The sequence below is a fragment of the Prinia subflava genome, chromosome 9 (genome assembly GCF_021018805.1).
Source record: "Prinia subflava isolate CZ2003 ecotype Zambia chromosome 9, Cam_Psub_1.2, whole genome shotgun sequence".
NCBI lineage: Eukaryota > Metazoa > Chordata > Aves > Passeriformes > Cisticolidae > Prinia > Prinia subflava.
The window spans coordinates 7,692,987-7,710,376 of record NC_086255.1 but is presented as its reverse complement, the minus strand read 5'-3'; the positions used below and the strand labels follow the sequence as shown (position 1 = coordinate 7,710,376).

At 40.1% G+C, this 17,390-nt stretch overlaps 1 protein-coding gene across 12 annotated transcripts in view; it reads right to left on the bottom strand.

Moving 5' to 3' along the window:
• Positions 1-17,390, bottom strand: part of ABLIM1 (actin binding LIM protein 1) — a 187,534-nt gene that overhangs the window by 125,178 nt on the left and 44,966 nt on the right. For 7 of the 12 annotated variants that reach the window (XM_063405272.1, XM_063405271.1, XM_063405276.1 and 4 more), the window contains exon 1: positions 2,236-2,488. The exons of 1 other annotated variant lie outside the window; for it this stretch is intronic. In XM_063405272.1, coding sequence (XP_063261342.1) covers positions 2,236-2,473 — 238 coding nt within the window. In that variant the 5' untranslated portion in view covers positions 2,474-2,488. Of the gene's footprint in view, positions 1-2,235; positions 2,489-15,642; positions 15,807-17,390 lie in introns of those variants that run through there. 4 more of the 12 variants (XM_063405278.1, XM_063405282.1, XM_063405279.1 and 1 more) reach the window with 4 other exon arrangements.

Sequence of the window (17,390 nt, the reverse complement as noted above, 5' to 3'; positions counted from 1 at the left end):
CCCATTATGAAGGGGATGGAATTTCAGGATGCAAGTGCTAAGTAAAAACAAGTTATGGGTTAAATGGATGATACTCCAAAGGCTCAACACCTGAATACTAAGTAGCTCTGCACACGTTGATAATTCTTGACCTTCCAAAAACCTAAAATATGGGCCTTTCCTGATGTTTATGATTCCACTTATGATCAATAAGAAAAATAATTACTGAGTCTCCAAATGCTTTGAACAGTGTAATTTGCAATCTCTGTTTGCAATGCCAAATAGAGACAGCAAACTGTCTTTCATTGGGATTTATAAGCTGCTAAATCTTGTAGTACTTGAGGGACCATAATCCCCAAGCAGCACATGGCCTAAGAGACAGACTTACGTGTTTTGCATTTTAAAGTCACATACAGCATTTACCCCCAGGCTGTTTTCAAAAGGCATTCCACTGATTTTATTGTAAGTGGGTGAGATTCTGATTCCAAATGTTGTAATTTAAGTAAAGCTGAGGTACCAGACACCTTTCAACTTTTCACCTAGCATTATACATGGCACTGGAAAGCAGGGCCACAATTCCCACCCTATTGAGGAGTAGCATCCATACTGGAGAGTGAAAGGAAAATATCCATAGTGGTTACTTGCATTATCTATTGCAGTATAATGCTAAACAGAACCTGTCCCACTATCTTTGTGATTGCTTACACATGAGTGAAGAGCTGCAAAATTGCAGATTTCCAGATGGGTTTAAGCCCCATACAAATCAGAAGGCAGCTCCCAGCCTGCAATGATGGCAAGGATTTCGTTGGAGTCCTGCACGGATTGATCATATAGCTGGTCACTGTTCATCCAAATAATTTTCAATTCTAAATTGTGTTTTATAAAAATGCCAAATTGTATGTAGCTTTTTTTTCTCTAGAATACCATTGGGAAACACTGCAGGGGCTGGCAAGGCAGAATGATATTTGCTTTTTCCCAGCTCACATCTATATTATATATTTGTCCCATGTTTTAGCATTGCTTTCATTGACATGTTACTTTTAAAATAACTGATTACTCAGAAGCAGTGAATATCTGCAACAGCATAAGGGTTTGTGACAGTTCTTCTCTTATAAGGTGGAATTCATTAGGTACAGAGCTGACCAGCAAAAATTTGCACAATTATATACCAAACTAGGTCTTTGAAAAATGCTTGCCTACCAAATACAATCACTCAATATTAACATTTTGAGGAACTGAACAGAGTGACAAGCATATAGCAGCTTTCTTCATCTGCTTAGTACAGTTTGAGTTATCAATACTGAAGTCCATAAAGCAAGTCCCAGAAAATAAAATCTTTGAAACTTATCTGGAAGAGATTAACATTTATAGCCAATTTCTCATTCACAGACATGAGTTTCCTAAAAAGATTTTTGGTGGGTTTTTTTTTGTTTTTAATTTGTGATGGACTGTAACAAACCAGTTAAGCTGATGAATTCCAGATATAAGTTCTCACATCACTAATAGTTCTACCAAGGAATCAGTTAATGTTCAATATTAATTAAAACAGAAACCAAATTTCAGAAACTAGAGGGAGGAACAAAGAGCATCATTATGCATATTTGCATATACCCACATTATGCTACATGATGAATGCCATTTTATTCCCCTATTTTTCACGAATTATGGAAGAATTAGGAAAATAAATGTAAAAGGATAATCAAAGGCATGGACTGCCTCCTGCACAAAGAGCATCTAAATAAGTTTTTACTTCTTATCCAGAAAAAGGAAGCACCTAGATAAAAGATACAACAGAAGCCTTATAAATTCACAAATGACAAGCAGATGAGCACAGAAAAACATTTAATCACTTCTACCAATCCAAGAAAAAGGCAGTTTCAAATGATACTCCTTGGCAATAGGTTGAAAACAAGAAGAAGGGAACACAGTTTCCCAAATCCCATAGGAAAGCTCTGAACACACTACCACAGGAGGCTGTGCTTTCAACAGGTACTTTTCCAGCTTGAATACTTCTCAAGATTAAGGCCCCCTTTGTCTCAGGATGGACACAGAGAGAGCTGAACCTATATCCACCAACTACTTCCAGATTCTAACTTGGCATTTTATTCTTCTTTCCCTCTGTCAGTGATAAAGCATTTCTCCACACCTGAACACACTTTCTGTCATACAGTATCTTGCTGCTACACAAAACATTGCTAAAGCAATTTAGCTTATTCCCCAACCAAAAATCAAGATGTGATGGCAGTCCTCACTTACCCAGATGCTCAGGAGTGTCATATAACTGCTCACACAAGTAGTAGTCATCTGGATTCAAGTAGGGCAGTTGCTTCAGCAAGCTCTGCTTGGGAATGAGATACAAGACCTCTGCAATATCCCCATCCTCAATTATTGACATCCTTCTGACTGAATTTCGAAATTTCACTTTTTCCAGCACCAGTTCTTCACCTGAGCCACACAGCTTCCCAAAGCTGTTTAAGATGGGGAAAGAGGGCATTTCTGTTCAGGAGAAGCTAAGAAAAGCAACCTGTAGTGCACGCAGTCAGTCTACCACTCACGGCATACTGCCCTTTCCAATCCTTCTCTTTTTCTCTTATCCAGCAAAGGAGATTAAGGAAGATATATTTTTAGTGATTATCTTCAAGAGATTAGAACAGTATGCTTGATCAGGTGATTGCCATCTAAAACTATTGTAATGAGTTGAAATTCATCCCCGCGAATGCAAAAATCAGAAACAAAAACAAAAAGAGTATCTGAAAATCAGATTAATATTCAGGACAAGAGAAAGAACGTAACTGAGTTACATAAGAGGATTAGTTTAAAATCAAAAACCTTGCTGTGTCAAAAATCTTATTATAGAAGAATCATCATCATCATCATCATAAGCTACAAATGCACATCTGTCTATTTAATCTGGCACGGCCCTCTTCCGTGCCAGCTCTGCCTGTGTGCTAGGGAGAAAAGGCTGTAGCAAAGGTAAAGCACGTTGGTCCTCCTTTTATAGGAATGTACAGGCACTGGCTGGCACTACTTCATAAGCAGATTTCTTTGGAGAAATCCTTTCTACAGCTTTCACTGCCTATTGCAAACAAAAGCACTTAAGCTTTCCCCTAACCATTAAGGATTGGTTCGTTTCTGCTCTTCCTCTCCACCTTCCTTGTGCAGCTGACAGCAGAGGCTTTGCAGAAACTGTGCCAACCCCTCCTGCTTCACCTACAAGAAGTATTTACATTAATCCAATTCCAGTGACTTGCTAATCTAATCATCTAATGAATATTTCTCCCTGGGTAAAGGCAGAGTTAATCATCAACAGGGCACTGGAAAGTCACAGGAAATTCCAAAGCGAAAAAGATAAAAAAAACCTCCCAACTAAAAACATTCATCATCTGTAAGGGAAAGTTACAGGTAGACCCCAGACCTGGACCTGATCAGAGGCAACTTCAGGCTCTCTACTCAGTGAAACACACAGAGACAACAGTGCAACCAGTGTCTGGCCCTTAACTCAACTCCTCTTAACACAGAGAAGTTAGCTGCAGCTGCAAAATGACCTGGTGTAATCATTACACTGCTTCCAGTAAGGCTTTTTCTATATTAGAAGGTGACAAAAAATCTGCCAATAGGCTTACTGAGCACAGAGAGAATCTGCTACTTAATTCTCCCTCAAAACTCAGAGCTCAAGTACTAACTCCAGATGGGGATCAGCTTTGAAGAGAAGACTGCTTTATTTACTGTTCCAAAGAGAAAAGACCATCTCATAAATCCAGACTTTGATCATCTATTATTACACATCTCCTATGAGGTCGATTACTTTATATTTTCCAAGCACTATGACTTTTTTATTATCTTGAAAACAAGTGTGCAATTACTGTTCCCCTTAAACAGCCATGCTCCTGGATTTTCTAATCAGTGGAGAACACAGCAGGACAAGCCAGAATAAATCTGTACTAATTTTAATGGGTGATGCTAATGTGTATTTGAAAAGGAGCTGGCTCAATAGATACAGCAGCTCCAGTTCTGCCTTAGAGTATCTTGTATCAGATCAGAGATCTCAGCAAATGGTGTGGTTTAAGCATTCCTTCTAGGATATGAAGCTTTGCAGCAATTTTTCAATCTCTCCCAGGTTTCTCAGCCTACTGACCTGCACTCCACAGCCCCTCAGTGGCAGCTCTGAAAATCCAAAAGCTTCTACCAGTGAGGGTGGATCTCCATTAAGAGCTTAAAGCAGAGGGATGACTCACAGGAGAGGCTGGATGAGTCAACACAAGGATCTCTCAGTCTGAGAGCGCTGTTTGTTGCTGGATAATCTGTGGAGGATGTTGACATCAGCCATCCAGCCCTGCTGACACGTCAAGGTGGACTCTGCCCTCTGAGGTGAGGCAAACACACACACTGCCCAGACATGAACTCCTGCAGAAGTCAATCCTCAGAGGCAGAAAGGTGAGCCCTGCAGAAACTTCCAACAGTGGCAACTTTTGCTAAAGCTTGGCTGCCTAACACCCACAGGAAAAGTCTGTCCTTACACTGGAGTTTGAACACACTGGTTTAAGGCTGAGTCCCCATTTTCTGCTGACTCCAACCCCCAGCTCTGTTCACCAAGACATTCATCACAGCAGCTGTTGCAGTAAGAACTAAACCAGCATGACCTGGATATCCACCACAGAAGCACTCAGCCTGTGGCCACTCTAGAAGAGTCTGATGATCTATCCAACAGTGCAGCACAATGCAGGGTCCTTCCACCACCAAAACACATGGGACTGGTGGGGAACAATGGATCAGGGTTTAGTGACCCTAACATGTCACTGCAGAAACATCCTGCTTAATTAAAAATAAGATCCTACTTCCCCTGAGACAGACTTTTCTAATGCTGCCCCTTTCCAGCCCTGGCCATTGCTGTCACTGTCTGAGAACTGCACCTTCAAAGACCCCATGCCAGCTGCTGCTTAATAACACAAAGAAATATGATTTTGGGATAGTTCATTTTTTTTTAAAGTACAGTCTTCAAAAGCTCCCATCCTGTCAGTATGTAATATAAAGGGACAAGCAGTAGAAAGAAGCAAAACAAGACCAGGGAGCACCACAGTGGTTTCCTAGTCAGATAAAGGACTGTTTGTAGCACATCCTTGTGTCCAAGGCAAAGGACAAGGTCTGGGACAGCCTTGTACAACACACAGTTACTAAACACTGGGATTTAGCCTCAGTCTGAATCAACAAGACAATGGCAATCTCCTACCACTCAAGTCAAGAATTCAATTAAGTGGAATAGGTTGGTTATTGATGTTCTTGTTGAAGAGAAAAGAAAGAGGCAGGAATGACAGGGGCACAACCCTGTCCTTATATTTTGTGAAAGAAAGTCTCAGGAATCCAGGGCACTCAACTCAGAACTAGTGTTGAGGAAATGTTCTCAGGATCTGCCAAGTAGCAAAACCTGTTTAAATCACTGCCAAGTCAAAGCTGTGTCTGATCCAAGTAGTCAGGGCTGGGATCTCGAGCCTTCACAGAGCACAGTGTGAGATATGGGCACTTTCCAGGCTGACAGTTTTCACAGGGGGCTGGCTGGATAGGAGACAGGAATTATGCAGAATAGCTACTTTAAATATTTTACCTCATTTCCAACTTTATAAATATTTTATTTATAAATATTTCCAGCTGTCTCAAGATCATTTCTTATTCAATCCCCTCTGAATTCACCACACCAGTTGGCTGCCTGGATGATAAAAATACATGCATGTTTCATATGCAACCAGGAATAGAAGCATCTCTTCAATGCTCCAAGAACAGAAGTCACAAAAAAATTGACTGCAATCCATAAATAAATTTAAAAACAGAATAGCAAGCAGTGAATAATAGTAAAAACCAGATACCAAGGGCTAAATACACAGAAGAGGAAATATCCCTTCATGTTTCAGAGAAAAACTGAGGATTAGACTTGCCCTTCAGCAGAGATGTGTAGTGCACTAATGTTGTCTTAGTTGCTTCTGCCATCAGTTAAATTTCTTGCAAATGCATTTCAGTGTGATTTTAGTCTTGCATTAAAAGCAAGGAGAAGCCCAATCAGAATCCCAAGAAACCGAAATCAGTCACGCTAGTTCAGCAAAACCTAGCTGCAAATAATAATCAAAACAAAAATAAAGGAAACAAGGCAAAACAAAACAAAATTTTCCTTTTCCCTCATCATACCACTTCAGAAGGTAACACATCTATTACACAGCCCCAAATAAATGTTTCAAGCACCTGTCCAAGGCAACAGGATTATCAGGATTACCTTCTCCACGTAAGAATTCTCAAAGACATTGAGAGTAAGGAGAGGAAAAAGGGGCCTTCATCTCAATGCAAAATGAGCAAGCACTCTATCTACTTTTACCATGAATTATAGTTATCCAAGCCATAAAATCACTAAACTAGCAAATGACAGCAAAAAAAGAAGAAACAAAAAATATTCCAACATTCAAATACACATACACACACACAAAAAAAGCAAAACTTTACTTGTGGTAAAACTACTCCCCACATTCAGCTTTTTCACTTTTGACACCCACTATTTACTTACTCAAGACTGCAGGCTGATGCATAAACACTCAGCTATTTACTGTAAATTTGAAGAAACCCTTCATCCACATAATGAAGACCAAAAAATCCACATGCACATCTTAATTTCTTTACCTAAGTGTCCAAAACAGGCAGTCATCTTCTGGGCATACTGACAGAAGCCCTTCACCCCGTAGGGCTCCTCACCCAGGAGCTGCTCACTCATGGCCTCAGCAGGAGCTGTCTCCTCTGCAAAGTCAACCAACTACTGCTTGTTTAAGGCTGATAAGGCAACAGATCTTCCTCTTCCAATTTATCTCCATTAATAATTCAGGTACTACATAAAATTTGCTGAGCTTTAAAAACCGCTAGTGCAAAGCTATTTTGTGGCTTTTGAAGCAATCGTGTTTTAGTCCTTAAAAAGTATCTCAGCTATTATATTCCAATACAGACATTCTTTTCAAATGGAAACAAAATCCATTCCCTTGCTGCACAAGAGGAAATTTTGTGGGGATTATGCTCTGGTCAAAGAGACGTTTAAATGTTCCCCTAGCTTAAACCCAGAAAGATAATTACCACCACTACTGAAATGTGTTATGATGTCCTGCTTAGTGTTCTCACCAATGACATGGACAGTGGGATCAAGTGCACCCCACAAGGTGAAACACAGGTTGCCCAGAGAGGTGGTGGATGTCCCATCCCTGGAAACATTCAAGGCCAGGTTGGATTGGGCTCATTGCAGAAGGGTTTGACATTAATGGTCCCCCCCAACCCAAACCTATCCCATAGAATTGTATGATTCCACGATACTCCTGCAAGCAGGCAGGTCCACTGCTATAAGAGCACTAATTCCTCACACACTACCATGCCCCACTTCTCAATGCTACACATCTTCTGGGGACTCAAACTCCCAACAGAGCCCAGGTACAAACACCACTGTGTTTTCTGGTAACTTCCAGCACACCACATTTCAGAAGAACCAGGAGCCAGGAGCAACAGGAACAGGGTATTTTCTCATCTTACTCATTGGAGCATGGGGCCCATCTAATCTTGTTGTTATCCTGGCTGAGAAGAAAACACAAAAGAGCTGACTGAGCAGTCCTGCTGCCAGACATTTGCAGGGGCCACACCTACCTGTCTGTATTCTGCTCATCTACAGAAATCCACTCCCAATCACACCAAAGTCAATGACATCTACTCAGCTAAATACTGCAGCGTGGCTTTGGCTGGACTCTTTTGACTCAGGTGGTGATGCCCAGTGAAGAAGAGGTGTTCCTCACTAGCAAATATACTCCCTGTACACTACACTGCTTTTCTGTCCACTCACTCAACAGTTGCTACTTCCTCACTGAGACCATATCCACTCATGAAAAAACATTTAGATACAAGCACAGCTGATGGCCATGTAAAGCACTGGCACTACTGAGTAGACACTTCAAAGAGAGATCTATGCTAGCACATTTAGATGCAAATTTTATTCACAAATTTTATTCAGCCTAGTTACTAATATTTAACTTGACTTCCTAGATACTAATATTTAATATTTTTTCAACAGTTTACCATCTAGAAAAGCATAGGATATAGTTAAAAAACAATGGGGCTTAGGTATCTTTTATTGTGATAAAGGCTATGGAGAACGTGCAGAGGTAGGAGGTATCTACACTCCACAGGTATCTACCAAGTTAGTTTACTGGTTCAAACCCACACAAGGTTCTCTAAGGTGAGCTGTACTACTGCCTGTGGTAGGAGGAACAGAAAGATCACAAAGCCACAAAGGTCTCTATGACTGGCAAAAAAAAAAAAGAAAAAAAAAGTGAGAGTAACTTACTCAAAAGTGCTAACTCAGATTAAAGTGGTATCAAAGGTAAAAGGATCTGTGTTAAAGCTCAGCTGAGCACCACAATTAAGCATGAGTGTCCGGTACAGGCTTCTTATCAAGCTGCCACATGACATTTTTTCCACTGTTTTTATGACTGACCTTTAAGTAATCATTAGCCAAACTCCACCAAATGCCTCTCTCTTTCTGCAGCACACACATGCAAATTGAAGAACTGCTACAAAGTCTGTCCGGTCCCTGAAGTCTGTAAAGGTCTGTGTGAAAGGACAGTGTCAAGTTCAAGTCTGAATAGGGTGTAGCTGCATTTGTATCCCAGGAGTCAAACCTCTAATCTTTGAAAAACCCCGTGGGGATCTCTCCAGGTGGCACACCGAAAATCAGACCTGTTTTATACATCAACACCAAGATCTGCATGCACAAACTATTCTGCTAAACTAACTTGGAAATAAGAAAGCAAGTGTTGTTTTATGCATTGGTTTCTTGGTATTCATTCCAAAACATACATGAAGCATCACTTTGCCCTTTATTCTCCTGTTACAATTCGTAACCGAGAAAAAACGCAAGAGAAAACACAACTGCATTTCTATCTCAGACTTAACTAAGTCACACTGTGACAATTTCCTTTCCCAACTGATGACATTTGCAAAATCTTTCAGCTGAATTAAAGCATTGTGCTCTGCTTCCTGTTATCAAGTACGTATGATAACTTCCATGGCACATGAGCCTTTGGTAACAAAAGCTCAGCTTTGCAGTGCATTGTAACGCTGCACAGGCAGCATAACAAACTCTTGGGAATGCTTTTCCCTTTGCTCTATGCTCAGAAACTGAATCTGACTCACTTCCCCAATCCCCAGCAACCATCAAGTTTATCTTTCAGCGAAGCAGTGAGCAGAAATATTAAACAAACAAAAATATCTAAACAATATGCTTGAGATTACATTTAATGATCTTTTTCTTGGACAAAGGAAAGCAACACCAGCCATCTACCTTCACATGAAATTGTTAGCTGGGCTGAGATAGGAGAAAGAAAAACAGTATGCAGAAAAATCAATCACTAAATGAAATATTTAAATGTCATTTGGGAAAAAAGCCCTAATGATGGCAGATAGTAAAGTACTGTCTAGTATCTCTGGAAGCCTTAACATAGGATTTGGGAAATATGCTGTGTCTGCACTCCCACAGACTTGCTGTTCATCCCTGAGCCATTCCCTTAATCTCTTTCATTGTGTTTCCCCCTATCACTTTCCCCCTCACAAGGGATTTGTAACAATAGGTACATTAAAGACTGAAGTTTTCAGATTCTCTGATAATGGAAACTATAGAAGTACCACAGATAATAACACCAGGGACTAACTGGTCAGCATTACAAAAAGAGGTCATGTAAAGCACAGCTGAGTGCTTCTCCTTGATCATCATTACCTTCCAATTTCATTACCGTATTTCTCAATGATTTTCCAATAGATTATATCCCTTATTTAACACTAAAAGTGCTTATTTTCTACAGAAAACCAAGTTATCAAGGAAATTATCAAAAGAGTTATCAAAATTCTGTACATCTCCCATCTAAAAATTCCATTTTTAGTTATTCTCCCCCAAACAAGCAGAATCACAGTTACCGTGGTTGCTGTGAGTAGAAGAGTTAGGTTATGACAAAAGGCCTGATCCAACCAAAGGATATTTACCTTACTTTATCCATTCCAATGTTTATTTCAGAATAGTCATAGAAAAAATATCTCTGACATCTATTTTCAGACATAAAATAACAGTGTGTGCATTAATGGATCTCTCTATTGCATTATTAGAAGATGAGGTGGCTCAGCATTTTATTTCCTGGCAGCACAAGGCTAATCTATTGATCCACAATGTCAAGAACACTGCACTATGGATTCTTACAGCAAAGCCAATCCTTTTTACTTACACGTAGAAAAAATGCCAAGTGTAGCTGCTGACAACTGAAGCAGTTTCGTAGGCAAGATACAGTGAAAGCTATATGAAATACAAATACAAAAACTGCTGCACCCCCAAGACTCTGTATGATTGACTCAACAACAGAATCCCAGCGCTTGCCTATCTCAAAGTTTATAAATAATCCCATGACTTTTGTGGGGCTGAGCTCTGTGCTTGAAGTCAAAGAGGTGCCTAAGCCACTCTAGGGAACAATTAGCCAAAAGGATCCTGGCAGAAGCTGGCAGCCCTTCAGATCTTCAGCAGGAAGCTTTTCTCCTACTCCTCAGCAATGTTTAGGTGTCTTTTATTAAAACAGAGCAAAGACTTTCAAGATAAATGTAATTCCTTTAGTCATACTCTTTACTTTTCCTTTTTTGAACTTTGACATTTTTCTTCCAGCCGAGAGAAACTCCTTGAACAATCCCCTTCATAATGTAGACTTCATAGTAACTGAGACAGAAATATGTTGGGAAGCAAAGAGATCAAAGTTGAAACCTCAGAGATCCTTCCAATCCTCAGTTTATTTCCTGTACCTTTGTAAAGAGTGACAAGTTACAAGCATGACATCAAAGGAAGCACCACTCCTCTGGTTATGTATGGCAATAAACTGAATATCATTATACTCTCTTCTGACATGTCACATGGTTACAGAAACATACATGGCAACTTGACTAAAATGCTGGATTTGAGTATAGAATTACAGCAGAAGAAAGTCTTCTCTAGATCACTGCAGGGCTTCCTGAACACGCTAGTTTAACTTTACCCATTGTCCCCTTACACTGCATCTTCTGCTGGAGATGTAACACACATGTTCAGAAGAATTAAGTGTTTCTCTTGCTGCATCCAACTCTAAAATTCTCCAACACCACAGCCATTATTGGAGCATGGCACACCTATAAAAGGAGAACTCTCGCAGTCACACTGCCCTCGTGCAGCATCAGAGAAGCTCTAAAAGGGAGTCCTTCTTTGTACTATAAAGACTAATTTAAGCCCCTACCAGAAGCCAGTAGAAACTGTTTGTCAATGTCCATCACAACTAAGAATAGGAGGTTACCTTTCTATATAGTGGAAAGTATGGCACTGCTACAGGATGCCAGAAATGACATCAGATCAGTTCATCCACTGCCAGCATTCCTCATAAAAGCAGCTTTAAATATGCTGTGTTGGCTAACCTTTGTTTTCTAATTAAATAAATCCTACTGCACTGTTGAACCCTTCCTCTTGTGGTCAGCACTATCTTCTGGTTAAATCAGCTGCACACACACACAAGTGATCAAGAGCTGTGTTAAAAACTTAGAACTGTCAATTAAGCAAAATTATCCCTCTGTGAGCAGCTCACTTCTCTCACAGGGATCACATTCTGTACAGGCAAAACTGAGGCAAGGACACATCTGACAATACATTGATGGGACAGAAAAGGCACTTGGAATTTGTTTCCATTTATTAATAGCAGGAAATTACATCTAGCATATGCCAACTAGTATTTGATAAAGAGAGGTTTTAACCCCCTTGGGTATTTCACAACTACACAAACAGTTTGTCTGTATTTTACTGACAGTTTAGTGGAATCTGCTCGAACAAGAGCTGTAATCTGGTAAAGCAGCAGTCAGAGAAACACAGCAAACTTCCAGAGCTTACAGTACATAAAAAGCAGAACCATGTCCCTGATTTGATGACAGGTACAGCTGGGTTTGTTCTTCACCAGTGCCACTCAGCACAGGACAAACCATATCTCAGGATATTTCCCTGACATGTGCAATGTTGTGAAGCTGTGCCTATCAAATCCATTAAGAGTTATTCAAAGATAGCACTGCATCAGGAGTCTTGATCTTGCTGTGCAAGTGGAGGGCACTCACAATCTAGCTTGCTACAATTTTGAAAGAGGAAGTAGGAAATAAGGTCTTACAATAGTGGGAAAAATCATTCCAGTGGTATCATAAATCATGGGAATGGTAAATGAGTCAAATGAAGCACCTACAAAGAATTTAAGACACTATTTTGACTGCTTGACTGATATTTACCTTATTGTATTTGCAGCAGTGATTTACGGCAGCACTTCTTCATCAAGAATTTCTTGATCTTATCCTTCCATTGTATGACCAAATGCCATAAATTAAGGTGGGGTTTTTTTAAGGTCTTATGTGTCATGGCTACTAAGAAAAGCCATTTTTCCAGCAGCTGAACTTTAAACACAAGTGTAGGATTTCAATTAATTTTAAATGAATTCTAATTAGGACATAATGTAAAATTAAGATGGTCCTAGCCATCTTTGAGGGAAGATTTCTGCTGCATTCTTAGCCATCACCACATAGTCTCTATACTCTTGGTATTAAAAATACATTAAATATTGTATCTAGACAGTTACTTCATGAGATGCCTGATTCTCCAGTTTCTGTAGAATGTAAACAACTATTAATAGTACATACTAGGAGGGTGGTTGGTTTGGGTTTTTTAAGTGTAAACACTCCCTCAGCCTAGAGCAAAACTTAAGTTTCCTTTTATTTGTGTTGACGTTAGCACTGTGGTATTTGTTTAATACACAGATTTACCACTGACACAAATCGATGACCAAAAGAAAAAAAAAATCCTTTTTCAATGCAGTTCAGCTTCAAAATCCCTTCTGGTATTAACACTCTCTAGGCATCTTCAATTTTTTTAGTTAGAGTTTTGCCCTGGTGTGATTGAGAAATAGTTCTGCAATTAAGAACAGCTAAGCAACAACAAAAATAATTAAAGTAGGCAAGCCAGCCAACCTGTCAGGTTGTGTGAATAAAAACTGATTGATGAACTACTTTAAACAGCACTAAGCAAAATTTTCAGATGAATCAGTTAAAACAGGTGCTGATCACAACAGCGTTTATCAGTAGAAAACCTTATGTTATAAACATATGTTGTGCATATTTTCAGACTGAAACTACTTGGCAGCTCCCAGTTATTTCCTTTTTAACTATGAATTAATTAGAAGATAATGCACCATTTTGTAGCAGTTTTCTGATTGTTATTGAGTTTTCCCACCAACATTTATGCTTTCTTTGAAATCCAGATCTTCACAGTACTGTTTCTGGAGACAATTAATTGATCCTGAGCAGGTAAAAAACTTCAGTTCTCCTGCTGCTTACTGCATTATCATCAGAATGAGGTCAAGCCTTCCACCTCGAAATAAACAGCTGACAAAGAGAATCAGGGGATCATTTTTCTAGAATGAGAAAAGCCAGCTTGTGAAAGTGATTAAAAATCAAGTCAAACTAAACAACCTGTTTTCATTACCAACTTTAATGAAATGACAAACAATTATCTCTATAAGTATTAGATTTCAAGACAGCTTGACTCCCCTACTAATGGTAGGGAAGGGAAAGTGCAAATACCTGCAGAGCATCAGGGAGAAGGATCAATTGTCTCCCCTGTGCTTCCTCAGTGTGGCAATCACAAGTTTATCTACTAGGACCCAGCAGAGAGAAGAGATTCCCATCCCCACCCAGGAGATCACCAGCACCAACCAAAGCAGGCAGAGGTACAGGAAGGTTTTCCCAGTTCTCAGTGGATCTGGTCAGGAAAGGAGAACCAGAGACTGAGCCTGACCTCACTGTAATGAATCCTCCCAAGACCAGGGGATCAAATATTCATTTGATTCAATTCACATAATGATGTGGTGCTTTCCCACATCACAGCAATATCATAAAATCAGAGAAACACAGAATCCTTTAGGTTGGAAAGGACCCTCAGGATCATGGAATCCAACTGTTAACCCAGCACTAATCATGTCCCCAAGTGCCACATCTGTGAATATCCAGAAACAGCTGATTTTAACCAAATGCTCAATGCTAACATCAATGCACACTCTGCTGAGATTAATTTATATGAATATTATAAATATAAAATAGTATTTCAAAAAATAGGAAAGAAACAAGGAAGGAAAAAGGATTTTTGCACACCTAATTCAGCACACATTGAGAGAAAGAACAGAAATAAAACTACTAAATCTAAATAAACATCAGGTTAAGTGTTTGGCCTACAGACTAGCAATGGAAAGAACCATAACTTTTTGTTGTTACAAACAGTTGGTAGAAAACTTGGGTTGTATTTTTCTGTTATCAGGGTTTTCTAAGGTAAAATGAAACTTTTCATAGAGAGGTGGTCACAATTCTTCAATATGTCTACCTGCTTTATGTGCTTTTTTAAATCTCAAGATCCACAGAGGTAGATGATATCTCTTTTTGAGACAAATATTGGATTAGACAATGCAAAGAAGAAAACAGGACTTTACTTCTTCCACCTCTAATCCCTGGAATCAAATGGGCACCCCAAGGGTTTATTTATCTGCCCAAGCATAACAGAGGAAGCAACTACCCACACTTGAGTTACCATGAAAGCTAAATATATCCTTTTATACTTATGCCTTCCCCCCTATCTTTATCTAAGACTGTGGTATAAAAAAAGAGGAATGTTTAGTAAGCAAACTAAGAGTTGCATGCCTCTTGGATGCAAAGAGCATTCACTCTGTATCACTCACCACCAAAACTGTGCTGAGTGTGCCTCAGGTGTGTAGGAGCAAAGTGCCTCGAGTCTCACCTCTGGCATCCTGTGCTGCACAGTCACACCTGAACCAGGGAAAGGCAGCACACAGCAGCACCAGGCACTGAACTGACCCCTCCTGTCTGCTGTGCAGGGACAGCAGCAGTGACAGGTGGCTGCAGGACAGACAAGAACCTGTAGGTGTGCTCAGTCAGTAACACACAGATTGCACAAGGCTTCCCGAGGTTAAACACCAAAGAAATCTGCCCTCAAAAGCACCCTAACACTGACAGGTTATCAGCTTTTCTTTCAAAGCATCAATTAGAAATACTCTGAACTCTTATGCCACCTGCCACTACAGAACTCTAAAACCTCTTTTTGCAAAACTCACCCTACAGCAACAGCATGCTGTCATCATCTTTAGCTAGAAGATGGGAAACTTCAAAAGACAGCACTGAATTATCTCTTACAAAAATACACAGGGAGTCAGAGCTGGATAAAAAACCTGTTTAATTCCCCTGAGTTGTGCTCTGCTCCCTATGCTCACATATCCATTCCAGAGGAGCAGCACATGGGTACATGCACACACTGTTCAGCCAAGTAACAAAGTCCACTGTTCATAAAACACACCAGGCTGAGGAGGTGTTTAACTCTTAAACCAGTAAAGAAAAACAAACTGAAATAAAGAAACTGCTTTTCTTATCAGAAGGATCCCAATTTCTGTCCAACAGAAGTTCCTCATCCTAATTTCCCTCTGTAAATCCAAGAACCAGTGTCCTGTGGATGGCTTAACCTGTCATTTATCATTAGAGATTTACACAGCAGAGCAATAATCCAGGACAAACCTTTGCCGTTTGCAGAGCTCTGATGTATTTCTAGTTCCATTGGGGCTCTCAGGCAGGGTTCCTCCTGCACCTCAAAAGCTACAGCCTCGCAGAGAACGGATGGCAAGCTGGAGGAACAAGTGAGAGCCTTCAGAGGTGCCTCACTCTGTGGCTGCACTCCTACTATTTCCTGGGTTGAACAGTATGAAAGGGAGTGGCCCATGCAGAATAGGTGTGTCTGTGTTCCCAAACAGTTTAAAGGAAGAGTGAGTGTTTTCCTCTAGATATTATTCCATTACTAATCGAGACCTTGGCATGCTGTCTTTCAAACAGAGATGGTCAGAACATGTCTTAATGTTCTGACCATCTCAAATCAGCTGATATTATAGATAACTTTGTCATACAAAACGATCCTAGCCAGCAGCCTTAAAGGCTGCAGCCAGAGTTGATTTTGTCCTGAGACTCTTTTCTGTCTACTTTACTCTGCATCTCCACTCCACTGCTGGTGTTTTATGGCTACACCGCACCTAAGCAAAGGAGGAAGAGCCTGTGAAAGTAACACTGTTACCCATTTTCACACACACTTAGAACAGAGAAAAATGAAGTCCCAGGCATCTTCCTTCTGCTCCCACAACACCCCTCCCGGACAGAGGCAATTAGGCTGACTGTAAGTGCAGACTTCCAGGCATTTCCTTCTACGCAGTTGCACATACCCAGAGACAAACTGTTCCTTGAGCAGCTGAATTAATGAATTTTTTTGTTCTGATTGATTTGCGTCCAACATCCTCATCACCCATCGGGTCTGCCCTACCTCCTTGTACCATCCTCTTGGCAACACCATTCCCAGAATTACTTCCAGTTCCTTTCCATTTGTCTGCTTTCCCAGTTCCTTTCCATGTCCATTAAATCATCCACAGAACCCTTAAGCTGTCTTTAACTGCGTCAGATCCTTTCTGAATTTCTGCTCACACCTCCTGAGCTGCACATTCTCTTCTTTCATTCTTTCTCCCCTGTATTAATGGCTAGTACTTTTAAGTTCTGTTCCCCTGGAAGGAGGAGAGACGGAAGACTGAAAGAGAAGATGTTTAACCCTTCTCCTAGGAAAACTGACTGAAAAGCAGTCAAGCACAAGGTGCAAAAACTGACAACTTGCAACCTGAAACCCTCTCCAGAACACACTTGCTCTCCTCTGCACATTATTATGCACTGAGAGATACTGCTGAAACAAGAATCCCATTTTATCACTGAGATTTCACATCTGATGACAAAAAATTATCAATTCTCCTCTAAACATGAATGAAAAGATGCCAGAAACATATAAAAACTTTTGGCTTCTTGGTTGGGAGCTGCTAAATGTGACCAAATTTTGGCCAAGTACTTTTATTGCCTCCTTCAAACACTAAATTCTGAATTTCCTAGACTCCTGACTTTATTTTTCCCACAATGAATTGTTGTCTTCTCAGTCAGCTTGTTAAAAATACAGTCATTCAGATGCTCAGACAAATGTAAACACAGACACAGAACCTGGTCTCTCTACCTTTATTCTCACCCTGACATTGTTCTCCTGTGGTTTTATAAATTTTGTTTGCTGCCAAATTAAGTGGAGTGCAGGACAGGGTGTTTACTCCATTTGAACTTTAACATGCCTGACTGAAAATGAATAGCTCATCAGAAACACTGCTTTCTTTCCATTCCCATTCTTCTTTTTAATAATCAAAGCACTCCACACTTTAATTACCATTACTAATCCTCTGACGTGGTAAGCAGAT